Source organism: Hyperoodon ampullatus (genome assembly GCF_949752795.1).
Source record: "Hyperoodon ampullatus genome assembly, chromosome: 9".
NCBI lineage: Eukaryota > Metazoa > Chordata > Mammalia > Artiodactyla > Ziphiidae > Hyperoodon > Hyperoodon ampullatus.
Genome location: NC_136922.1, coordinates 93,168,588 through 93,195,973, shown reverse-complemented (window position 1 = coordinate 93,195,973; position 27,386 = coordinate 93,168,588). Strand labels below are relative to the sequence as shown.

The 27,386-nt window shown below is 41.2% G+C and overlaps 1 protein-coding gene across 2 annotated transcripts in view; it reads left to right on the top strand.

Annotated features, from left to right (window-relative positions):
- Positions 1 to 27,386, top strand: part of DGKI (diacylglycerol kinase iota) — a gene marked incomplete at both ends in the record, with an annotated part of 451,691 nt that overhangs the window by 197,538 nt on the left and 226,767 nt on the right. For both annotated transcript variants that reach the window (XM_079711562.1, XM_079711561.1), the window contains 3 exons: positions 135 to 191; positions 7,340 to 7,405; positions 24,759 to 24,830. In XM_079711562.1, coding sequence (XP_079567688.1) covers positions 135 to 191; positions 7,340 to 7,405; positions 24,759 to 24,830 — 195 coding nt within the window. The remainder of the gene's footprint in view (positions 1 to 134; positions 192 to 7,339; positions 7,406 to 24,758; positions 24,831 to 27,386) is intronic.

Below are 27,386 nucleotides of genomic sequence, written 5' to 3'. Positions count from 1 at the left end.
GACTATGTTCCTTATTCTTTGAGGGTTTTTTTTTATCTGTATTCTCAATATCTGTCCCTGTTGGTTTTTTCAGGTAACTCATTTTAGTCGGGTGCTTATCTCTAATATAATACACTTTTCTTTTTAAATGACAGATTAATTTCCGATGTAAACCAACATTTCGAGAAGGGGGCTCAAGATCACCGAGAGAAGTAAGTATATCAGAGCTCTGGTTCAAATACCACCTTTTATTTCCCATTGATTCATCGGATTCATAGATATTCACTAGGGATTAAAAAAAATAAAGTCCATCTCCCTCTATTCCACATCAGTTTCTTTTTGATACATCAACACATACAATCAATCAAATCCCCAAGTCTCTTCAGTGTGTGTCTACTGCCCTTTCTTCTTCTCACAGGATGTATTGGGGAGCTAAGGTCTTATTGAATGGAACTAGAAAGTAGGGGGAGGAGGAGATGGTAGAATTGAAAAGATAAGAAAGAAATAGCATTTTATTGACTTTTGGTCCATTTTAATTCCTGGAAGAGGTGGCAACTAAACTGAGACCCAAAGGGATGATCTAAGTGAAGGGTGGGGGGTTAGCTAGGAGGTGAGTGACAGCCTTTGAGACAGAACACAGGCACACAAGCACAAAAGTGAGAGGATATATGAGGAAGGCGTGAGACCTGAGAGATAAGCAGAGCTAGACCAGGAAGGCCCTTGTGAGCAAGGCTGCAAGTGGAATGTCTCATCATCATAGTAATTAAAGGGGGCATTAAACTGTTACAAGCAGAATATATTATTCTGGCTACAGTGTGGAGGGAATGCCATATAGTTCAAGCAATATTGGAAGCATGGAGAAAAAAATTGAGGAGCTGTTCTCCTAATCTAGGCAAGAGGTAATGGTGACCTGAACTAAGAGTAATACTGAGATGGAGAAAATTGGAGAATATGAATTTGAAGGAAACAGAATTGACAGGATATAGTACTTGATTGGAGTTTGGACACAAAGACAGGGGAGCTCGGAATAAACAAGGGTTCTTCTCTGAAAAAGCAATTAGATGTTGGCAAATGAGTTGCTCTGAGCATGGGGTAGGGAAGTAATGAGTTCAGCTGTAGAACTCTCAAGTTTGAGGTGTCCTGAGGCCCCAGCTGGGGATGCCCAACAGAAAGCTGAGTGGGTAGACAAGTTTGGAGCTTACGAGGAAGATTGGGCGCTAGAGGTTAGACATTGGTGAATTGTCAGCATATCGAGATAGTAATTAAAGCTACGAGAATAGATGAATGAGTGGAATAGGAATAGAAGACATCTGAGTACAGAGGTGTTAATGACAGTTAATGAAAAAAGACACTGTGAAGAAGAATGATCTCATTGTTACTGGCTAATACAAGGAGATTGGGAGAAAACATGGAGAGAGAATAGGCTGGCGGTGGAGGTTTGGAGAGAGATGAAAATATCAAGAGTTGTCCCTGTCAACTGTCCTCTCCCACTGTGCTTGTCTATTATGTCAGCAAGAGGAAAGTTATGGGTCATATGTAGGGTGAAGAAATCTAAGAAAAATGATAGGGTTGCTTTACCCTCCATGTCACCCAAGTGCACTATAGCAATGGTCGAGATAACTCAGTGATAGCTCAGATGAAGGAGAAATTTTATTTAGGACAGTAGAAGCAACCGTTTTGAGTTTTTAAGATGGACTCTATGAATTTCCAACCAGGGAATCCATATGTCTACCTTTGGTTCCCTGTCCTTTAATCTCTCTTTTTCTCTCTGGATAGATAATTGTAATTGTATGTGCAATTTTCTAATGCAAGGATTTTTGGGGTGTGTTTTCAGCTGCTGTTATTATTTCTCTTCCATGAAGCCAGACCCTTTATAAGTGTTTTCAGCGCCTTCCCTTGTCTTCATATCAAGGACTTGCTATTTCTTCCATTCCTACATTTTCAACTCCCCACCTTCCTTCTAGATTATTTCCATCATCATAAACATGCTCTGACAGCTCCCATCTTAAAAAACAAACAAACAAAAATAGTCCTTAACCACCAACTGTGTCTTAACTGTGGCTCTGATTCTCAGCGTTGTGTTCAGTGCTAAACTTCCAGAAAGTGTTACTACGTAAATTGTTTCCAGCGTGTCCCCTCCTAGGCATTTTAACCTGTTCTGATCTGGTTTTTACTCTACCTGTTCACTGAAATTGCTTTTTTAATGTTGCCAGTATCTCCTTAATGCCAAATCCATTAGAAATTTTTCTGTTCTTATTCAGTCTTGCAAATGTGTTCAAACTACTCAGTATTTCATGCTTCTTGAAATGCTCTCCTGTCATGACATCTTTCCTAATGTTCCTCTTATTTCACTGGGTAGCCCTTTCATTGCTCACTCCCTGGTATTCGTTGGGCTTAGTACTGGGCCATGTTCTGCCTACTGTTGTCGGGAGAGCTCATCCAATCCCTCGGCTTTACATATCATGTCTGGGCTGACAGCAGCTAGCTTTCCATTTCCAGCCCACGCTTGGAGTTCCATTTGATATGCCCACTGAATGTATCACAGTCATCTCAAATATAATACATTACAGACTAAACTCTTTATTTCCATCACCATAAAAACAATTTTTTTCAATTCTTTTGTACCTCAGAAAATGAGATGACTATTGGCCCAGCTCCTCGATCGAGAAAATGAGTGAAGGGGAGTCATGATGATTACTTTTCTCAGGTGCTCCCCACAGCTAGTTCACTTGCCAGCCCTATCAATTTTATTCATAAAATATACTTCAAGCCATCCATGATCTCCATCTCTGTTGTCAGCGCCTTAGACTAAGACACCATGATCTCTCACTTTTGACCACTACAACAGGTTCTCCAGGATTCTTTAGTTTCCCCTTTCAACCCACCGTGATTTAAGAGACTCATCTTTAAAAATGAACGTTGGATTATATCATTTTCCAACTTAAAACTCTTCAGTGGTTTCCATATCATTTAGAGGAAAACCATACCCTTGGCTTTGCATGAAAAGTCAAAAGTCCTGCAAAGGCTGGACCCAGCCTACCTCTTCCAACCCATCCAGCTACCACATGGATTTTCTTTCAGTTCTTGAGTCATGCATCAAGATATTCCTCACCTTCTGACATTTGTGTGTTTCACTGCTGTACTGGAAATCTCTTGGCATGGCTAGCTGATTCTTATAGTTAGACCTCAGTTCAAATATCAGCCCCTCAGGGGTCTTCCTTGATGACCACCTCTAAGTAAGTTAGTAGGTTGCACATTGTTCTTTATGAAAGCACCTTGTTCTACCCTTCAGAGCACTTTGTATGTCATAATTATTTATTACTTATTTGCTTGTTTGTTGCCATCCTCCTATAGTGTAAGCTTTGGGAGATCACTCGTGAAATTTGTCCCAACCTCATTGTACCAGGCAGGATGCAGAGGATGTGATCAATGAATATCTTTTGACTGAATGAATTTATAAAGGGGCTAATTTTTCCCCAAGTGTCTAAGAACTCTTGATCTAAGAGGACAGTTTGGAGATGATACTTATGACAGATTATGACCCATGGAGTTTCTTAATTAAGAGGCCTTAGTTAGTTTACTTAATGGAAATGAAAGAAGCAATCACTTTAGAATTAGTTTGACCTGGGTTCAAAGGACACCTCTGCTTCTTTTCCCCTTGATGGTGTCTCTAGGGCTGGGCTCTGGAACAGGGCTGTTAATCACTGTCCCCTAGGCTTTGTGGGGTGCCTGATACATGGAAATGTTTTAATGAGTATTGTTTGGACTCCTCTAAGTTGAACCTTTCTGGCTGGACCTCAGTTTTCTTAGAGATAAGCTGCATGGATTGGGCTGTAATTGCTAAGATCCTTTCAAAAGCTCTGTGAATAATACTATGAATTAAACTGGCTGTTTTTGAAAATAATTGAACAATTGTGTTATGCATTTCTGCAAACAATACTGACTATAAACCCTGAAATAATGGATCACCGAGATTTTAACACCCATAAGTAATAGCCCTTTCCTTACCCAGTATTTGAAGATGCTGTATGAATAATTCAGATTATTGATGAACAATAAAAAGATGTTATGGTGTCAGCAGCCTTGCTTTGCTAGCTTAACAGCAGTGAATCAACACTCATATTTGCAATGTGAAGATCCTGAGTCTAATTTCATTTCAGTAATTTAGGAGATATAAATAATAGTCAAAAGGAAATAGTGTGAAAAATTTAAGTGCTTGGGAAAGAAGGATGATTCTACAGAAATGGTTTCTTTCCCCTAATTGATAAAGACAATGGATGATCCTCCAAAATGGTAACTACACAATTTAATTGTCAAAGAAATTAGGTTGAGAATTTCATTCAATTCAGCACACATTTATCAGCTTTTACTTTGTTCCAGCTATGTTTAAGCAGCAATAGAAGAAATTTATATCAGGCCTAAGAAGACCTCTGAATAGATGGATACTTGACATCTCAAATCAGGGGCATAGATTAGAGACAATTGCTCAGTTTCTATAGTAGTGCTTTTGTTTGAGTTATTTTATCTGGGCCTTAATTTCCTACCTATTTCCTAGGAAGGATGGTATTAAAAATATTTAACAACTCGCAGAGTCATAAATATTTAAATAAACAATTTTAAAAGTTCTTTTTTATTCCTTAAATAAACTAAACTACATGGTATTATAAACCTGCTTACCAAACGATGTATGTTGCAGCAGAAATGATTCATTGTCAGTCTTATAATTTCTAAATAATTGTTGATTTGTGGAAACTGCTGGTTTAATCTTTTGATTAGAGCTGTCACTAGCTAAATAATTCCATGAGTCAGCCATGATTTCTCATAGGTTATTGCATCAAATTCTTCCAATGTTTCCCTCCTTAAATTGAGAGTCATTAGGTGATTTATAATCTCAATAAGCAGAGAATTTCTCTTAACATCAATGATACTGTTCATTCTCCCTCAGCTTCTGCTAAACTAACAGCAATTATAGTAAATTTTTCTGTCTCTCATAATACTGCCTGACATTTTTATGTATTCAATATTTCCACTACTGACTGTCATTGAAATCATTTATTGAAAGAGCTTGAACCTGATCTTTCAGAGCAGAGGAGAGGCGCTGCAACACAGTGCTGCCACCCTGCCTGGGTCTGAATCCTTGCTCTGTCCCTGACATTTGAAGTCGCCACTCTATACCTTAGTTTTGTCATCTGTAAAATGAGGGCGATAATGATAATTCAAGTCAAACCCTCTGATAACATGCCCTACAATGATGTGAACTGGGATAGAGTACAACTAGCGGTTGGCCCCAGGCCTCCCCAGCCCTTATTCTTAAACAGGCAGTGGGCTAAAGTGCTTCTCACTTGAGTGGGTGGAAAGCTGGAGTGGTGCACTTCATCTGTGAAGTCGAGAGATGGAGGGTCCAATATCATCATCCCCAGTAGAGTTTTTTCACTGACCTGAAGGTATGGATGCTGATAACTGAGCAGGTTTCTGGACTTGCAGCCATAGGCCCCCAGAATTGTTTATATTGTTATTTAAGCTTGGACAGACAACCACCATCAGTGGGGCACAGCCCAGTCTTCTGAGCTTGTGGGAGAACCCAATGGCATCGCCCCAGTAACGTGATTCATTTTCAGAAGAGAGCTCCAGAATCTTGGAGACCTGTTATGCCCGAAATTAACATTCTAGTTGCTTAATAATGAGGAGGTAGGAGTGGGCTCCAGTGTTGGGGGGTGGGGGGGTGGGCGTATGGCATCCAGGGAGGAGCCAGGGGGATGGTAGGGGCACTAAACTGCAATTTATCAACCAATACAGAAATATTTCAATATTTTACCAACTCGGGGTTTTACTAGTTCTTATCAACTAAACAGCACCTATACTCATGAAAATTCTCGTGAAAATTAAAATTATTATTACATGTAAGGCATTTAAAAAAGTGCCTGACAGTGTTAGCAGTCAAGAAATGTTACCTATTATTATTAGCTTCTTTCTGAGAACAATGTAAGAATTGTGTCCTTGTTTCATTAAACTGCCACAGTGCGACAAGCAAGATAAAAACTAGACTAATTAGTGGGACCATTATGCTTTTTTATATCTTATTATAGTTAAAAGACCATTATTCCTCCAGGATCTTTGTTTAGTTTTAATTTAAATTGGTTTGACGTTACGAAGAGAAATAGCGGTGGCACTTTGGAATTGATAATGCTAATGCTTGTTAGAGGTATCTTTGTCACTCTGAATTTCATGCCTTGATATAACATTTTTTTTTCTCGACACTGATCTGTTTCCTGTGTCCCTCTGTACTTAGAACAATGCCTGGATAGTAGGCATTTGGTAAGTATTTGTTGAAAAACTGAATATATGGTAAAGGGCCTATTTTAAAGGGAAAGTATGGATTGTGGCCTGAAAATACACATGTTAATTTCAGGTAAAGTATGTTTTCTCAGAAAAGGGCAGGAGAAAACCAGTAGCAAATATTTTAGGTGTATTGGCCTGAGAGAGATGAGTTATATGGAAGTTATTAGGGTTTACCTGTACCATTAGGCCTGAAGACCACCTTCTCTCTTGTAAAGTATCCCAACATCTGGGGTGACGGGTGCTTCTATTTGGGAGGAAAAGGACCTGCCATGTTTCCTACAGCTCAAGCCAAGAATAGACCTTGGAAGCTGATCTCATTCAGGTTATCCAAGGACAGTTGAAATACAACCTCATCGCAGAATTTCGCGATATGCCCACATCTCTTGTCTTTGTCATCAATTTCCTTCAGCTCTTCTCTTCCTTCACTTTCACTAGTGAAAAGCTGTCACCATGTAAGTCCCGAATCAGGAGATCTGTTTCTTTCTGAGAATTTAATTTCTTCAAGTTCTTTCTGGCTCAGATGTGTAGTACAGTGCCTGCGTGGCATTTATAAAGCATTAAATACATATTTGTTTGAAACCTGGGATGTCTTTATCCTTCTCTCCTTCTCCTTCTCATTTCTGTAAGGATATTTCTTTTACCTGCCTCAGTTACCCACCCTCCCCCCACCGCCCCAGCTCAAGGTCACAAATCTGCACAATGTTTTACTAGACGGAAAGCAGAGTAACCGGAATTCATTATGGCCATTAGTTACCAGGAAGCCACAGAGGGAGGGCATCATTAATGGTGTCTACAGATATAAAAGGTCACTGAGGATGGAGATTTGGCTTCATTTTCCCAAGTGGGCTCATGTTTATTGTTAAACAAATCACACATACACATATTTGTTTTTGTGCTTAGATGGGCTTAGATGGGCTTAGATGATTGTTCGCGGAAATCTTTATTCGTAAAACATTAAAAAGAAAACTAACCTTGGAGTTTGGGAATTGAAACATATTTATTTACTTTTGTTTTCCCACAGAATTTTGTGCGTCATCACTGGGTACACAGGCGTCGGCAGGAGGGAAAATGTAAGCAGTGTGGTAAGGTAAGGGGCCTGCACCCCACGGTCATCGCAGGAGGCTCCTCAGGCCTTGGCAAGCACCCAAGGTAGATGAGTCCAGTCACCCGGATCCAGGGCTCAGGACGTCCCTTCCTTTCCCAAAGGCCTCCCTTCTCTAGGTCCCCTTCCCTTAAGAGGTGTTTTGTTTGTTCTAGAACTCACTCAAGAAGCAGTGGTCTCCATACAAGGAATTAGCACGTTTTAAGAGAGATGGATGGACTTTTACAGTGAATTTCATTGTGGATAGTTTAAAAAAAAGGATACTTCCTATTTTGTTAAAACTCCCTCCTGAGGACTGCTGGCCCATCATACTTCTTTGAACACCAACAGAAAATCAGTAGGTTGATGAGCAATACTACTTGTGTTGATATGTTATGGTTGAGCAGAACTGGGTAGACGGACAACATGGAAGCAGGAAATGTGTTGCTCTCTTGGGATATTATCCAGTTCCTGGAAAGAGATGCCCTTCTCCTATGTGGTGATTTATGTCTACTCTCTAAGTGGGTGCAGGGCCACTTGGAAGAGTGAGGTGGGGATCTGACAGCTGCATGCTCTGTAGATTCCATGTTATTGACTCTAACAGATTTGGATTATGGCTTTTTCAATGTACAAAGATCTACTTTAGGAATGAAAGGATCCTCAGAGAAAGTTAAACTGGTGGTGAATCCTACTACAAAGATTTTTTTTAAAAAAAATTACATAGACGTAAGCTGGTCTCAATAAAGCAAAGTTTTGATTTGGTAGACAGCAAGATAATTTGGGAAAGTATATTCCTTATCAATTCATTTCTAATTTGTTTGTTTATTCATGTGACTCTTTTGGGTCAAGCACTGGGGTGAGCTGACCAGTATGGCATTTTTGACAATAGAGGGAGGCAAGGAAGTTTTGGCTGCCTGAGTAGTGTTGAGGGCGAGCGAGACATGGAAAAAGTTTGATTAATGTTGCTGTTTTCCCAGTGCCTGAAAGGGAAATATGCTGTAGCCATTGGTTACCAAGCTCTTCTTTGGAAGGTGGCACACTTTAGTCTCAAGGGTATGGGCCTCCATTATAACTGGTATTATCTCCTCCAGTTCAACACAGTGACTCTCAGCTGGTTCCTTTCTAGCCTGGAAAGAGGACAGGCAAAATAGGTTAAAAGGGGGAGGAGGTAAAAAGAAGAGGAGGAGGGAGGGAGAGAGGAGGAGTTGAAAGTTGCTTACCAGCCATTTTACACGGCTGGAAAAAAGGAGGTCAGCCCTCTACCCTCACATGACCTTCCTTCACTGGCTCCATCTATTCCTTCCTGGTCTGCTGTTGCCCTAGGGCTTATGGATTTTCTCTTACTTAGTGGATTGTAGACTGTCTACAACTTTCCCATAAGAATATGTGCATGTGTATGCGTAAGAGAGAAGAAACAGGTAGGCATGGCCAATTTTGAGGTCAGAGATGTGGACAGTAGGAAGGATCTGGATGAACAGGTTCTTTGCTTTGGAGAAAATACCTTCACTGGACAGCCTAGTAGCTGACACCACCTCAGCAACTTTCAAGCCATAATAGATTTGGAGGAATTTTATTAAAAGAAAATCAATAAGCATTATATATCTTGTGACAAGTATTCCCTAGCATCGTATCTCACTCCCTTTTCTGGCTTGTCTTCTGTTGGCATGGTCAACCAAAGGGGAAGAACTGGACACCCTGCACTCTGAGTTGCTGTGACCATGCCTCTCTTCCTGCCCAGTGTCCGCAGGCAGGCATCTCAGAGCACTCACAGCTCGCTGCTCATCACAGCTCTCCACAGGGAAATCTGTGAGCCCAGCTCTTCACGTAAAGTGCCCATAATATTGTGTTGTTATATTCATGTCCTGTGTTTATAATCCAGCTGCTTATGGATTCTCAGAGACTCAAGCAATTGTGGCATGTGATGGTCTTAAACCTGTGTCTCCTTGCTGGATAATAAATAACCCTTCTTTGGAGCCTGGCTTCTCCCCTGGATTAGAGGAAGACTAGTGAGTGACTCTCTTTCCATTTACAGATTAAGGGATTGAAGATTCATTTCAGCCTTTGGTGCTATGCATAGTTTTCATCAGTACAGTTGGTTGTACATTCTTACATATCCAGAGATTTCTAAACCATTCCACACACACACACACACACACACACACACACACACACAGACTTCTATACACATTATTCCATAATTTATCCATTGGGATGGGGTAAAAAATACTTTACTTAGCAAAAAAAATGTTTAAACCAGTGGTTTGAAAACTTTTGGGGTTATCAGCGAGTGTTTGTGGTTAAGAGTATTTGTGGTTTCACTTTCTACTTTTTAGAATCAACAGTAAATATTTGAGACTAATTTTCTCTCAAGCCTTGAATATGCGTTTGGCTGAGTGTGTGTGTCATATAATGAATATCAGATGAGACAGCTCGTGATTCAGTTGCTCAGTTGCTTTAACATTCACTGACTACCAGGCTGCCGTGTTTATGAGCATCACGTAGTTTTACATTGTTTTCGTTCATAGTCCTACATTATGAAAGAGTTAAGGTCCAGGCAGAAGAGAGCTGTCACACTCAAATTATGTAATTTGATAAGTGTTTAATAAAGAGAATATTTAAAATGTGTGAGCAGAAAAGAAACTACAAGGGATAGTGAAAAACTCAAGGCTAGTAACAGCAGGGATCTGTGGTCAAGCCAAGTCTCAAGGGGTCATGAGACTAAGTCATGAGACTTAGCCAGCCTGAGGTGATCTACCAGCTGGGGGAATAAATATCCCAACTTCACTCACCTTCAGTCTCCAGTGGCCAAACCCGATAGAAACCAGAGCACAAGAGACATTGTTGAGGCAATCCATAAAAGTTAACTTTTTACAACAGGACACAGGGTAGAGAAAGATGGAGAGTGGATCCAGAGGGACAATGGGATTGATCCAGCCCATATTTAGTGTAAACCTATACTTGGCCAATGGTTAAAAGCAAGCTGCATAATTATTCTGCAAACGTACCTCTTTACTGATCTTCACCACATCTACACATTGCATTCATTCAATCGAGATTTATTCAACACTGAGTTATCCCTAGTAGTACTTAAAAAAAAATCAATATGCAAAGAAAAAAGATAGTCATGATTATAGCTAATTTGACCTTTTATTTTTAAAGGAACCATCCAAACCCAGCAGTATGGCAGTTGTGGAAATATGCTTGTCCATTGCAACTTGAAATTTTATCTTTTATTTCTTCATTTGGAAACATATATAAAAGTCATAAAATAAACAAGCTAATTTTTTAAAACTTAAAAATTTTAAATTTCAAACATCAAATCATGAAAGCAGTTTTTAACACAACAATACATAGTCTAACTTTGGTCTACATTTCTGAAGTCTTCCAATTTCCTAACCAAACATGCCACATACTTATGAATTATTCATCTATAAATTATATGTACTTTCATATATAATTAAAGTAAATTAAATTGCAGGTAGCACTAATTAAATGGGAAAATGTCAAAACTACTCTTTATTGTAATGAATATTGTTAAAAATGAATTTAAAATGAACTTGTGCAATAACTGAAATATACCCATCTAAAGGAAGTATCCTTGGCATTTTTGTATTGCAAAAATGACACAAATGATTTAAGACATTCCATGGGGGTGTGGTTGAGATATGGATGAATAGTGAAAGGGATTAGAGAGTCTAAAAATAATGGAAAGTACTGACCTGGAGCTTTGGGGGATGTTTCCTTCAGTAAAGAAGCACCATTCTTTACTGGTTTAAAAATGTGTGAGCCCTGGAGGTCAGCTCTCAAGAGACCCTGCAAAGTTAGGAACAAGGAAAGGAAGTTCAAGGGTGAGTATCCATTCACTAGTTAGGCAGGTTTGGTTATTCGCCTTTCTGTATGTTTGTCCAGATGCCATTAGCCTCAGGAGGATTGTTGAGAATGTAAAGTGGGTAATACAACAAGTCCAAAGAAATCTAGCCTCTCCATGGAGCCTGTGCCCACATAGCTGCTGGAAGCCTGGCTTTTCTTTCTGTCCTTGGCTGAGTATCAAGGAAGGAGATAAGTGCAGCTACCATTCTATTCCCTGCTTCTATGCATTTGACTCTGTTAGATTCCTCATATAAGTGGTATCATACATGATGTAGTATTTGTCTTCCTGTGTCTGGCTTATTTTACTGAGCACAATGTCTTCCCGATTCACCTGGGGAAGGGGAAATGAAGAGGTACAAAGAGTACAGAGTTTCAGTTATGCAAGATGAATGAGTCTTTGTGATCTACAGCATAGTGCTTGTAGTTAACAATACTATATTGAATACTTGAAATTTTTCTAAGAGGGTAGATATTATATTAAGTGTTCTTATCACAAAAGATAATAGTAACCAAGGAGGGCAGGAGGAAACTTTTGAAGGTGATGGATATGTTTACGGCACAGATTGTGATGATGGTTTCACAGGTGTATACTTGTTTCCAAACTCATCAAGTTGTACACATTAAATATGTACAGCTTTTTTGTATGTCATTCATACTTCAAAGTGGTTTGTAAAAAGCGGGGATAGGGGCTGAGGGCTCGGAAGCAGAGTGCTCCTTGCTGTGGTCTCCAGGTGGTTAAGTCACTCAGTTCTCACCTGTAGAGACGTTTTGCTACTGCCACTGCTTCCCTAGTCTTTGGCATGGCCGGTGTCCTAGTAGTTACAGCTAATGTGATGCTCTAGTCACTCTGGTCCCTAATGCTCTTTCTTCAGAAAAGGCTTCACAAGAGAAGGCATGAGGATTGTACAGAAGGAGGAGTTGAACTGCAGTGCAGCTCCAACAAAGGCCTCAGCCAGTCCCATAAGGATCTGGAATAGCCCCTCAGAGTTGCCCTGCCTTGACCAGTCATTGGATGTGGGCTGTCCTTGGCCAAGGTGACTCTTTTAGGCTTAGGGCAATGCTTAAGGATGGAAAGGTGACTCCTTGGAAAGCCATCAGCCTCCAACACTCCTATCAACTGGGAGAATGAGCTGAGTGCCTCAGGCCCGGAGCAGAGTTTTCTGGGTGGAACATCAGCATCTACTACAGTCTGTCCCTTGTGCTTCTCAGAGTCACTTCCTTCATAAAATACATGTTTGGAAAAGTTCCTCCAGGATTCTGGTTGGTCTGACTTCCTGGGGAAACATTTAAGAGGAAGGTTAGTGGGATACACTACAGCCCTCTCTCTGGCAGCTGGTCTTAAGTCTGCAACTGATGTTCATCATCTCCTTCCTCAACCACTCTTTCTGTAGTCACCTCACGCTCAATTAACTCTTCTTGTCCAGGTGATCATCTGTTTGGGCTGTTGTAACAGAATACCCTAGATTGGGTAGCCTAAAAACAACAGAATCTTATTTCTCAGTCTGGAGGCTAGGAGTCCAAAGTTGAGATGCTGGCAGATTCGGTTTCTGGTGAGAGCTTACTTCTTTTTCATAGAGGACCATCTTCTCGCTGAGTTCTCACATGGTAAAAGGGACAAGGGAACTATAAAAGTCTATTTTATAAGGACACTAATCCTGTCATGAGGGCTCCACTCTCATGACCTAATCACCCTCTAAAGACCCCACCTCCACATACCAGCACATTGGGGATTAGGTTTCAACATACGAATTTTGAGGGGACACAAGCATTCAGTCTCTAGCAGTGACCTACTTGGTGGAGTGACCAAGACCCTTACCCTACGCAGTCTGATCCCCTGGTCTTGGCTGTTGCACTTGTCTATTGACCATCAAAAGTTTTCGAAGAATTAGAAAGGATGCCCCAGTGGATAATCTGGGTGCCAGATATTGTCTTACTGCCTCCATTGTCAAATAACTATCCCCCACCTAATGATCAGGATCAAGATGGTGACTCCTTCCTGTGCCTGCTAGTCTCTTGACACAAAGATACCAAAGTAACTTGGTGCAGTGGTAGTTTAAGGCTTAAGGTCCTCCTGTTATCCATGGTGGAGATATTCCCTATCTGGTATTCAGACTCTCAGAGCCCAGAGTTGTGGAGAAAGGAAGCACAAATTCCCCAAATGGGCCAGTGGGAGTGATAGTAGGCAGGGCTCCTCCTCCTCTCACTCCTTGGTCTCTGCACCCATGTATTTTTACCATGGAAACACAGCACCATTAAATGATCATGAGTTTGGTCAATATACTGAGACTAGAGGATGGTGCTCATAGGATACCCTCTCAAAGCTGAAGCCCATGTCACATCTTCAAAAGACCTTTCCATCCCTCTGTCAGGCCTGTAGCTTCTTGGTGGTGTGGGATGTGGTAGGACTTATGTATCTCATGGCCATATGCCCACTCCTGAACCTCCATTTCAAGAATACAAAAATGTATTCTTTGGTCTGAAAGTGTTGTATAAGATCCTGTGTTGGTGGGTCAAAGACTCTGTAAGCCCTTGCTTAGTAGTGCTGGCTGAGGCCCTGCAGAAGGAAAAGGTAAACCCATACCTACAATATGTGTTGATTCCGGTCAAGGTGACTTGCTCCCACTTCCAGAGTGGAAGGAGTTTAGTGTAATCAATTTGCCACCAAGCATCTGTTGGTACCCTTTCAGGGTTGGTGCCATATTGAGTGTTCAGCTTTGGTATCTTTGGCTGGCAGGCTAGACAGTCAGCAGTGATAGTAGCAGTGGTGGTAGTGGAAGCCCATGCTGCTGGACCCAGCCGTAGCATTCATCACAGCCATCACGGCTACTCCACTTCTGAGCCCATAGTGCTATGGATAGCTCATGACAACGTGTGGAGTCTGAGTTGTTATATCTAAGTTTTTAGTTCTTATACCATGAATGCTCTCTGGTGGGCATTAATGTGCAGTACAGTGATCTTCACTTTATGTTCATCCATGTGCCTCTTCCCCTGATCTCCTCTTTCCTTCCAGACCCCTGATCAACTAGCCGAGTCATTCAACGCTACCTGTAAGTCATTATATATTCTTATATCAGGCTACTTATCTTTTCACAGAAAGTGGGGGACCAGCTGCTCCCCCTGAAGTTATGTCCCTTGGGAGGATTTCTTCTCACTTCTGTCCCTCAGGACAACTCCTGAGTAGGCTTTAGTGAAGTAGTAGTCTACTTTTGGCTTGGACTCATGTGCCAAGTTGACCCATCCATGAATCTATCACAGCTTTTTCCTTCTCTTTCAGATGGTCATAAGGGATCCCCATATTTCCATAGGTGTGAGTTGAATGAGAGGCCTAGTATTATAACAGTGGATAATGTGGGGAGTCTGAGCTACCTACTCATGTGTCTTACTTGTGTTCTTTGGTACTGCTGGTGCCAGATCCCATATATTCCCATTTAAATGTAACAGTGAATTGCAGCTGGGCCCACACAACCTTATGACTTAGGGATCTGACAGAACCCAGCTCATGACTACCTGGTGATTCAGGTATTCCTCCACCATAACGTAGTAACATACCAGGTGCTGTTTTTGAAAGATATACAAATCTCTCCTACAGATGGCATGACCTCATTTCAGAATCCTAGAGTCTATGTTGTAATTCTCCTATTGGTGCTTGTCATAAACTCTATAGCGCATTTTTTCTCCTACCCAGTGCCTCTAATAGCATGGGGCCTGCTGCAAGTGACAGGGCCTACTTTCACTGCAGACTGGACCCACTGTAGAGTTGTTTCGTGTTCTGGGCTCTACTCTAAGCTGGCAGCATTAATATCATCCAATAAACTGATTGAGGCAGTATTCCTAAGTGTGGAATATACTGCCTCAGAATTCAAAGAGACCTACAGAGTACCATGCTTCATTCTTAGTCATTAAAATTGTGAAATGCAATAATTTGTCCTTTAGATTAGGCAAGATATTCTAGCACACCCTGGCCCACTAAACCCTAGAAGCTTCATTGATGTGTGGGACCTCTGATTCTTCATAGGGCTTATCTCCCCACCTTCTGTCTCACCAAAACCTCCAATATACTTGCCACTTCTTGCTCATCCACCTTAATATGATACCTTTGATATGGTGGACCAAGTGGTATTCTTCAGAATGTTCATATGGTTCAGGTTACTTTGCACTATATTTGGATAAGATTCAGAAGAGTTAAAAGCTCTGGCACAAGGCTGTAAAAGTACACTGTTAACCCTAACAAGTGAATGCGCATGGTTTTTGATTCTCCTTTCAGAGAGGGAAGGAAAATAATTCATTTGCTAAATCGACGACCATAGGTCATATACTCAAGGCCAAAAGATCCCAAATTTGACACAGTGGCTACAATTAGAGTATACTGGGTTGCATTTGTGGTAGTCCAGCATTATTCTCCACTATAATATCTGGTTTTGTAGGAGCCCAGCTGGTGAATTAAATGGGGATATTTTGGGGAACACCACCGCTGCCTCCTTTAGTCTTTAAGGGTGGCACATAAAGAGATAATAATTTTTAAAAATAAACACAATAGGGGCTTCCCTAGTGGAGCAGTGGTTGAGAGTCCACCTGCCGATGCAGGGGATACGGGTCTGTGCACCGGTCCAGGAGGATCCCGCATGCTGCGGAGTGGCTGGGCCCGTGAGCCATGGCCGCTGAGCCTGCGCGTCCGGAGCCTGTGCTCCGCAACGGGAGAGGCCACAACAGTGAGAGGCCCGCATATCTCAAATAAAAATTTTAAAAATAAATAAATAAATAAACACAATAACATTATCATAACATACAAAATTATTCATTTAATACCTATTACTTCTGAGAATGTGACATTGGTTTTGATTTAGATATGACTGGGAGGGTGGTTGAGTGTTTCACTTGGGCTTTCTTACTATGCCAGCACTTACACAACAGGCCAAGAAACCCGTATTGGAGTTCTGCCAAACTCCCAGCATGTTCAGTTATAAAATTAGGGACCAGGGGAAATAACCCTACTGGGTTTGTGGAGACAGTAGACTCTCTATAAACCATCCCTGATCCAGGACTCCTTTTTTTAAACTGGACCTCATACATCCCTACTCTAGTAGGGGACCATGATGCTGCTTCATACACCAGTGCTTGGGTATACATGTTGACCTGGACTCTTGCCCAACAGTCTTTAAAATATTTGGACATTTCTTTCTCCCCACTGTACAACTACCCAAGTAAATGGACCAAGTAGATCCTTTTAGATAGAATCTGGGGAAATGTTGCCGTAGACCCTTGCTATGATGTTGCAGGATTCTCCTGGGAACTTGCCCTTTGGGTTCTATCTTTGAAAACTTCCTTTAGTCCAGAAATGGGGCAAAATATCATGACCCTTGGGCTTCCCTGGTGATGCAGTGGTTGAGAGTCCGCCTGCCGATGCAGGGGACGCGGGTTCGTGCCCCAGTCCGGGAAGATCCCACATGCCGCGGAGCGGCTGGGCCCGTGAGCCATAGCTGCTGAGCCTGCGCGTCTGGAGCCTGTGCCCCGCAACGGGAGAGGCCACAACAGTGAGAGGCCCGCGTACAGCAAAAAAAAAAAAAAAAAAAAAAAAATCATGACCCTTTATTGGAGCATTTGCCCTCATATATCTTGATCCTCCATTCTTGATTTCTTTTTATTGTATCGATTAATACATCTTTTATCCGATGATCTATCTTGCCTCTGGGAGGTCGTACTGTATTAACCATTTGGTCAAGCCCCCATGGCAGGAACTTCAGTCTTGCAGTAATTGCACCCACCTTGGTTTAATGGTTAAGTGCTGCCACATGTTCCTTATTATTTTGGAACTTTGTAATACTAATTGGTATCAAGAGTGCTCACTCTGTAGGATTTCCTACCATCAAGCCTAACCTACAGAGGAGAGGAGAGCTTCTCAACAATGATGACACCCTTCTCACCAGCACATTACTTATTGTTTTGGTAAGTGGAATATCCTTTAGGCCCTCTTGCAGGACAGAGTCAACTGATGGGTTTTCCAGCTGTCCCTGGCATGCCACGGCAACTCTAATTTGCCTATTTCTGTGAGATTTTGATTGTTTCTTCCTCTATCACAGCAATTCTGGCATTGCTACTTCACTTAACACGGCCTGTTTTTTTGGTCAAGTTTTCAAACGCCATTCTAGTATTAGTGTTTGTCGTAGTGTTAGCACCATCTTCTGGGGTTCCTGATAATGTGTTAAATTCTCTGTTGTAGATGAGTGCTCTGACATTGAGAAACCCTCTTTTATCCAGCTTTAAGTCCTGCCCCCTTTGTCCTGCACTCTCAGGACCCAGTCCCATACACACTTTCCCATTCCTGCTGGTACATATTGGTTAGGTCATACAGCTAGATCTTTTGAGATGCAGTCCTTTTTCTCTCTGAGCGGCCTCTGCACATTCCTGGCTGGGTGCATTGGTGTGAAAAGATTATTAGGTCATCTGAGATACTACCAGGAAGAGTAGATCTAACACTAGGATGGCATTTGAAACTTGAACAAACAAACACAAAAACACCAAAAAAACCAGTTCATGTTAAGTGGAGTAGGGATGCCAGAATTGCTGTGATAGAAGAAGCAGAAATTAAAATCTCACAGAAGTTGGCCTGCTAGAGTTGCTATATTAGGGACAGCTGGAAAATCCATCAGTTGACTATTAAAATCCCAAGTGAAGTCAAAACTATTGCTAGGTAGCAGAATCTTTTCTTTCTCTAAGGCATGCATTATCTGGTGATATTCCTTTGACATAAATTCATGAAGCCAGGAGGGACATAATCAGGGTAATTTTGGCAAATTTTGTAAGTCTTTTTCTCAGTTGTCTGGGGGCTGTTATAGCAAAACAGTCTAAGTTTGAACAAAAAGAAAGTGTAATTAGCTTTACCAGTGAAAGCGCATTTTCCTCAGTTAAGAGTGGAGAGTACAGCCAGTTATTTCCTGGAATGTCATACTGTCAGCAAGATTATAGATTATATGGCTTCTCTGAATATCTGTAATGATTTGTAGCTGGTAATTGTGGTAACATCAACTTTAAAAAAAACAGTTTTTTGTTAAAAACAAATTTTCCAAAAAACAACCTTCTTGGTGAATACTACCAGCGTTAAAATTATACTTTTTATTGGGAAGGTTTTCAATTATGGAGCAGTCAGAGATGGGCATTAATTTTCATGGAAGACCATTATTATAATTGTAGCTGGTTGTGTCATTAGGTAAATATTTTCATGTAAGGAACTTCCCTGGTATTCTAGGACAAAGATATAAACCCAACAGTTAAAGTTTTGTATGCACTTTTGGCCATATTGAATATAAGTATCTGAATACAGCATTTTTATCCTAGAATCAGAAGGGTGATAAAAATATGAAATATAAACATCACAGTTAAAATACTTAACACTTAAATTGAAATGTAAACCAGTGACTATTGTTATAGGCTTAATTTCAATTCTGCATTCATTGCAAGGTTAAGCCATTGACTTCCATGAAGTCATCTGCCTCTGAGGACAATGTTCTGGATATCATGTCTTACTCTCTTCATACAGTCTGACGAGTCTGTAGTAACAGTGTTAACTGTTGCTGAGAATCCTGTGCCCTGAATTTTGCTTTTCCCAGCACCGCTCTCCCCAAGAGACTCAATTTATGACCTATAGTTTGTAGCAGGGGCTGTCAGATAAATTAATGGAAAAAGCAGAAACCATCTGAGGATAATAAGACTGACTGGCTCGGGTTAATAAATCGTAATTACCAACATTAGAATGGAAGGATGCAGAGGCTCTATTGAGGAATAATAAAATGTCAATCTGTGTGCGTGAGTCAGTGATTACCCTTGACAGAGGGCATATTATGGACAATAAGGGCATCGATAAACTTTCAGAGCTCTTAATTAATGCCATAAAGTATATTATAGTTAAACCCAATGGACAAGAATTTAGATTTTTCAATGATAATTCTAATAAAGTAACTGTAGATTCACATAAGTTGCAGCACTGTCAGAAGTTATAAAAAAATTGGTTACCATAATTCAATTTATAAAGATATTGTTTATTTTAATTCAATTTTAATTCAGTGTATGTTTACATTTTGAAAATCTTGAGTGTTTATAAAAATTTTAGCTTAAAACTAGTAAAATGAGTATAGGAAGTTTTAGGAAGTTCAGGTAAATTAGATTTTCTATGAGTAAATGAACCCTAATCTTGCATAAACTACAGTATTAATGGTACCATTTTTACACTGTGATAAACCCAAGGAAAAGGCCTATTATAAAATTAGCCTAATATCCAGTGATTCGCACTGCCAGGCAAGGGTACAACTATCTGTGGAAAACTGGGCTGAATAGTTTGTTGATGGGAAAAAGTCAACAATTTGCAGGTACAAGGAAAGAGATCGGTTCATGGTGACTTTGCTAATTAAAGATTGAAGTTTGAGCTCTGGATAGGACAGAATTAGTCCGTAAGTCTGTAGATCATGGGTTAAAACAGGTGCCATTTTTTATTAGTCAGAAAAACGTTTTCAATTAGGTTGATGTGCGTTTGCATGTGGGTCACTCAAAGGTCAAACAAATGTCGTTTTCTATTGGTTAGAAAAAAGTTTTCAATTAGGTTGATTGGTGTGGCTCTGCACCTAGGTCACTCAAAGGTCTTAGCTACTCACGAGCTTCAGCTGGTCAAACCGTGAAACGTCATCACTGGTTGTCAGCTTCTACTGGTTAAAAGCAGTTGCATGGGAACGGCACAACCAGTTTGAGATGGGCTCCGATGGGAAAAATTTCCTTTTGCATTGTGAGTATCAAATTGCTGTGGTATTTTTATCCCACTGGATAAGTTTACAAAAGTGCTATAGTAGTTTTATTTTAAATTTTTCTAGAAATAATGAACTTTGCATCTAATTAAATGTGGGATGAACATTTTAGATATTAAATATAAAATGTGTAAAAGAGTATATACATTTTTCAAAAATGAAAGGGAGTATTTGAGCAAAAATGAAGTTCTCTGTGTTAAGATAGATATTAATTTAGTCTTATAATTCCCTTGGGTTTACCTTTTGTAATACTTTGTGAGCTTTGAATATGCAAGTGGATATGGAGAGGTTTATTTTGTTGGTGATGGTTAAAGTTTTGGAGGCAAGAGCAGTATCAACTCTTGGATCAAATCAAACAGGGAGTCAGGCTACAGTCAGGAAATTCCCTCCCTCAAACCTCAGTTAAACACGTAAGCAATAAAATAGTTTGTTTCAAGTAAAGCCCTTTTTCCTGGTTTCAGCCAAGGCTGTAAACCTGAGTGCTATTTGGTATATGCCCTAAATTGCACAAGAGAAAGAGGCAACAAAGCCAAAATAGCCCTTAAAAACCAGAGTCAGTTGAAATTCAGTTAGGGCATCTGTCAGTACCATAATATCAGATTTGGGCCAGAATTTTAAAATGGGTAATTAGGAATCTGGCTCTTTTTGCTGTGCTGAGATCCCAGCCAAAACCTCCCCATTGCAGGTGGTCTGTAGGAACTTGGTGCCTGAAGGCTCCAGTGTGGTTCTATTTATGTCTTTATGTTAGACAGTAACGGTGAAGCCATGGCCACTGTGACTCTGCCAGACTAGAGAATCCAAAACAAAGCGTAGAGCTGGTTACACCAGGCTCATTTCCAAGGGACTCATCACAGTTCTGCATAAGCACAGTGCCCAGTGCCCCAGTTGTGGCTGGCCTTGTTGTTTGTTTCTAGTTTCAGCCTGGCTGTCAGGGCTACGCTGAACTGTATCTGTTTCTCCTTGAAGTCAGAAGGCCGATAATCGATAGAGGGATGGGCTGATGCTCTCACTCTGCACCACTCAATAGAGTATTGCTAACTATTCACACGTGGCACACTAGAGGACTTTGTCAGCAAGGGGTTGGAAGAGGCTCCAGCACTAAATGGACTCCTTCAGTTACGTGTACTGTGTTATAAAGAACTTTTCGAATGCATTGCCTCATTTGATGCTTATAACTACTCAGAGGCGTTGGAGAGGTTTGTATTTTTATTACCATTTCCAGGTGAAGGGAGAAAGCAGAAAGGATTAAGTGGTTTGCCTAGCATATTTGCTGTGTCTCGAGCGGTTGGACGAGAGCAGAGTGAGGGGGCGTATTTTCAGGTGGTTTGGGTTAGGTTTTTAAAGTCTGGATAGCATGAAGTTTGTAGTTGGGTTACAGTGCGGTAGCAGTGACGTTCTTGTTCAGTTAATCAGAAAATATTCATGCCATGCCTATGATGTTCAAAGAACTATGCTAAGCTGTAGAGGTGTATTAAGAAATATTACAAGGACTTCTCTCAAAGAGCTTGTAATTCCATTGGTGAGGGAATACATGTGCACATAAAATAACCAGCAACTTAGGGCAGCTGTTCATTGATGCCAAGGGGAGATACAGGTGGTGAGGCCTGAAGGGTTAGGAGGAGAGGTTACAGTGAATTGAGGTGATCTTGGAACATTTTCTTTTTAGATTTTGTAGTGGAAGTAAAATCCAGATGCTGTGTATGAAATAGTGGTAGGCACTCTAAATGGTGAGTTGGGAATTTAAAAAAACAGCAAAAAATGGTAAAATGGGCAAAAATGGAAACATAAAAGAATAAAGCATGTTGTAGAATATAATTAATCCCATCTCACTATAGATGGGAATTTATAATGGCTGGGAGTGGGAGATTGATGTAGACAAATTGGCTGAGAAGATTATGGATGGCGCTGAATGTCAGTATGAATAGTTTGTTCTGTAATCTCGGGGAAAGAAGTAGTCATCTGAGTATTTAAGATTGAGGCTGATATTAAAAACAAAAACAACAGCAGCATTTTCCCTGGTGTCATGGCCCAGGATAGAATGAAGAACACAGGGGGAAACAGACTATCAGTGGAGAGACAAGTTAGCAGAGGGAGCAGACATCCAGATGGGACGTGACCAGTCAACGGGGCATGATGCCTGCTGGACGTGGGGTCCAGGGTGGGAGAATCCCACCACACAGCCGAGGTTGTCTTCAGGAGTCCCTGCACAGGCCCTGCCCCAGTTTCAGCATGCTTGCTCTTGTCTGCTGGCTTCCTTCTGTACACAGCGGAAGGAGCTCTATAGCTATAGCTCTGAAGAGAAGTTTTATTCATCTCTTTTTTTGCTCAGTCCATCACGAGTGGCTTGAGCAAAGGGGAAGAACTTTTCAGGTGACTCTGATGTGAAATCATTCCTGCCTATTTAGTGCCGTTTCGTTTCACATTGAATAGCTTGTGCATCATCTTTGAAGGGACCTCTCTACCTAACCCTGTGGTCCGCTGGACTTGGTGTCCTCCCTGGAAGCTATTTCTGTCAGGCAGTGATAACTGATGCCAGGGGCTGTGCAGGTTGTGGCTGGCTGCCACAGCAGTAAACCTGTGGACGCCAACCTGTCCTAATAATTCAGTCCATGTGTGTTTTACAAAAGTGCATCCTTGCTTGGGGGAATGATATTCTCCTTGACAGAGGAGGTATAGCAGGACTCATTGTTTGTGGGGAGATGAGTATGTTTGCTGTCCTTAAGACCACCCCAGTTTCAGTATTCACTAGGAGGGCTCATAGGACTCAGTGTATATTACTCACAGCTGTGATTTATTGTAACAAAAGGCTACGAAGCAAAGTCAACAAAGGAAAGGCACATGGGGTAAAGTCTGGAGGAAACCAAGTGGAAGCTCCAAAAGTCTTCTAACGGTTACAGAGGGTGTGCTTAATTCTTCCAACATGAGTTGTGACAACACGTGTGAAATATTGTCTCCTAGTTTCATCAGAAGCTCAGTGAGTAGGTTTTATTGGGGGCTGGTGACATGAGCACATACCCTTCTTAGCACATACCCAGCCTCCAGACTCCCAGAAGGAAAGCAGGTGTTCAGCATACATCAGGCTGTTTGTACAAACAGTTCAGGCACAGTGAGTCACCCTTAACTGTTCTGGGAACCATGGAACCCCTCCTGAAGTTCAAGTTCCCGAATGCCAGCCGAGGACCAACGTTCCAAGCAGGCCTTTGTAAGGAGAGCAGACTCATGCTTGTTCTGTGAACTCCTCTGCCCTGAGGGATTCTATTATTACTTGTTGAGAAAGGGATATTGATGGAGAAAATTTTCAAAATCCAGGAGAGTCAGGTGTTAAGGAAGAGGTCCTGTTTGTAGAAGTGAGAGTTGAGGTTGGGGAGAAAAGAGAAGGATTCAAGGAGGAATTGCAGAGCACAGAGGATTGACACTGGTCCTGGCCTTATGTCCAGATGCAGGAGATTGGAGAGGGAGAAGGAGACCTGGAATGTGTTTTAGGAAACCAAGAGAGGCGAGAGGACCAAAAAGGAGGGAAAGCTCATTAGTATATAAAATGCTGCAGATAGGTAGGAATTATGGGGACTGCAAAAATGCTGTTAGGACTTCTTTTAATAATGTGTAAATTGAGTTTTTGGTTTTTTTTTAACTTAAAGTTATCTGTATACGTTAAGCAAGACTTAGTCAGCCAATGCCTTAAAAGCTTTCCTGCCTGTTGCATCTTTCTGTTTTCTTTGGATCACTTTACAAAAGCCTTGTTTTAAGATTTTTTTTTGTCATTGATCTGCATTATTTTGTTTGGCTTAGATTTCACAGGCAGATAGAAATGGATGAGCTTTGGGAAAGCTAAAAAAAATTCCTTGAGTGTTACTGTGTACTTCTCTCTGGTAATTATTTAGGGACAGAAGCAGCCAAAAAGCATCTCTTCCTTTCTCGATGGAAAAGTAATTCTGTTTGTTCATTAAGAGGATTGTGTTTGCTATTCCATTCATCTCATTGCTGCTTGCTGGCAAAAAATGGAAATTGAAAGCTGCTTGTTTTGAGTCCAACATCCCGGGGTATGATGAAAGAGTTTGCATTTCCTCCTCTACCCTGGGGCATCTCCCAGACTCTCACTTCTAGGTCACCTGCCTCTCTCATGCTTCATTTCTCTTTGTGGGTTCTCCATGTTCAGGTTGTATAGAACCTCTGAGATGGATGACCATTATACAGAGTCATGTGAACCAAAAGTGGCTCTTTCTTTTACTTACAATAAAAATGCATCAGAACCTCATTTACTTGGGAGAAAAAGAACAACGTGTTTTTTTTTGTTTTGTTTTGTTTTTTGGAGTATAACTGCTTAACAATGGTGTGCTAGTTTCTGCCTTATAACAAAATGAATCAGTTATACATATACATCTGTTCCCATATGCCCTCCCTCTTGCGTCTCCCTCCCCCCCCATCCCACCCCTCCCGGCGGTCACAAAGCACCGAGCTGATTTTTGTGTCTGACTTTGAGTAGCGTTAAGGGAATGCTGGTGCCTCCTCTCTCACACTCCAGAGGATTTGGGGATAGGAAACTCTTGCGTGGTAGAATTTAGAGATGCCGCAGTGCCGAGTGTGGCATTTGCCATCCCAGTTACCTTAAGCCTGGCCTTACTTTGTTGGACTTCAGGAGGGCAGATGCATACTGTGTTTGAAGTGGTTTTAATTCTCTGTTTCTTATTCTGACATCCCAGGGCTTCCAGCAAAAATTCTCCTTCCACAGTAAAGAGATTGTGGCTATCAGCTGTTCCTGGTGCAAGCAGGCGGTAAGTTTGGGGATAAAATAAAGTGGGCTCGTGTTTTATCAAAATCGACTTACGTCATTGCTGGAGTTCCTGTCTGTAAGTGGAACGTTATCCTTATTTATGTGCTATCTCTCTCATAGGATCTGTGGAGGAAGGAAGACAGATCAAAACTATAGAACTATAGCATAAATGAGCTGGAAAAAACTATAAATTAACCCCTTTATACACTGAAGCCTGGGATCACAGATTGGAAAATCCTCTCCTGGTTCTATCCCTGGGTTTAGAATCGAGGGCTTTTCACTCCTATGCCACGTTTTCCCCACTACACTAGATTGTCGATGACTCCTATAGTGGGAGATTGCAACCTTAGATAATCCCTCTGACACAGAAATTCAGGCATCTTGGTTCTTCTGTTTTGGATATAGGCAACTTTTTTTTTTTATAATGGGGCTATGTTAGGATAAGAGTGGTCTTGTATCCTTCTTTAGGTTTCGATGTTGTTATAGTTGGCTGTATGCTCATTGAAATGTAAGTCTTTCTTACATTTGAACATATATACTGATCAGGATCCAATGGTAATTTCCCTATTTACTTTTCCTCTCATCTTTTTTTCATTTTTTAACAGCTCTGTCCCAACTAGATGGTTCATTTTTTTGTTTGCCTATGGACCTGTTTTTTTCTTTAACTAGACAATGTATACTCTAACTCATAAGTTGGCAAACTATGGCCTGTAGACCAAATCTGACTGCTGCCTGTTTTTATAAATAAAGTTTTTTTTTTTTTTTTTTTTTTTTGCGATACGCGGGCCTCTCACTGTCGTGGCCCCTCCCGTTGTGGAGCACAGGCTCCGGACGCGCAGGCCCAGCGGCCATGGCCCACGGGCCCAGCCGCTCCGCGGCATGTGGGATCCTCCCAGACCGGGGAACGAACCCGTGTCCCCTGCATCGGCAGGCGGACTCTCAACCACTGCGCCACCAGGGAAGCCCTATAAATAAAGTTTTATTGGAGCACAGCCATGCCCATCCTTTATGTATTATCTCTGGCTACTTTCATGCTACAGCAGCAGAGTTGAGTAGTTGGAGCAGAAACAGTATGACCCTGTAAGACTAAAATATTTACTATCCAGTCCTTTTATAGAAAAAGTCTGCTCTAATCTCTCAATTCACCTTTTTGTTTTTTTTTGAATGACTGTATAATTGCGATACATTGTCCCCTCACTGCACAGCTAACCTGAAAAGAAAGGGCTGTGCTGTTTTAGCGAGGGTAAGGGTTTGAAGGAAAACATCAGGACTCTACACACAACAGCTTTACCTAGTGAAACAAAGCCATAGGGCAGGAGCAGAAGATGCATTTAGTTGAAACACATGAAACTGACATTTTTGTGGGTCAAAAACTTTTGAATTTTGGCAGTTCCATCAGGTTCAACCTAATAATCTCTCTGGCATAATTTCCCTAGGCCCGCACATGTCAGGAGGATCTGCTGTCACTAGGTAGGGACGCCTTGGTCTGGAAAGCTCAGTGCTTGCTGTGTCACCCTCCTGGCACATTTTTTATTCTTGGCATTTCCATCTCCTTTCAGTTAATTGTTACACAAATAATCTTTGTGCTTCTGTTCAAGAACATGTTCACAAACATAAGGCCATCCTAGTCCTTGAATGAGACTATACCATCAAAGCAGTATCTCCACCTGGACAGGAAGAAGCAGATTTAGGGCCCAGGGGTCCCCAACTCTGTCTGTGCTGCTGGTTTCCCTGATCTGGTGAGATGTTACTTGCCAAATGGCATCAAGCTGGCCTCAGACAAGGCTGTGCCTGCTCGTGCCCCTGTAGCTGCCAGGTTGTGGTTAGGTGGTTGATCCAGGGTTATTTAATTTGGGAACTCAATCCCACTTGACAGTGAACACATGTGCTCTCTTTTTATTAATCTGTAGTCCAGTTGAATCACTGAAAAACAACTTTCGATTGACCCCTGTGGCAGAGTTTTGGTCAATTCCAAGTATTGATATCTTTGAGTTTCCCAGGTTTACAACGTGATTTTTCAAGGACTGAAAACACAAAACATTTTAAGACAGATTACAGTGGTGGTGTATTTTAACACTACAGGTAATTCCTTCTAGTATATCTGATGTCAAACAATTAAGTGCCTTCTATGGGTGCTTCCTGCAGCAGAAAATAAAACTGGGATTGGGAGCTGGGTTTCATGGATTCAGGTCCTGACTCTACCACTTAAAAGTCCTGCAGTTTTGGACATACCTCTTAGTCTCTCTAGATTAGAGATTACTCGGGTATAAATTGAGAGAGTTGGAGTAGGCAGTCTCTGAGATCCCTACCATTTTAGAAATGCAATGGCCATTCATTTGGGGGTATATTTGGATTGCTAAAAGAAAATCACTTTCCAAAGAAGGAACTGAAATGACATTTCTCTGGTATAGCAAATTGTTTGCAGATCACAAGTAACTGGTGGTAGGGGGAATTATTTATTATCTTATTAATTAGTATTTCACGCTTAATTAATTGCTTTAGTAATTTGCCATGGATCATGTCAGATCTTGAAGATATTCAGCGATAAAGACAATTT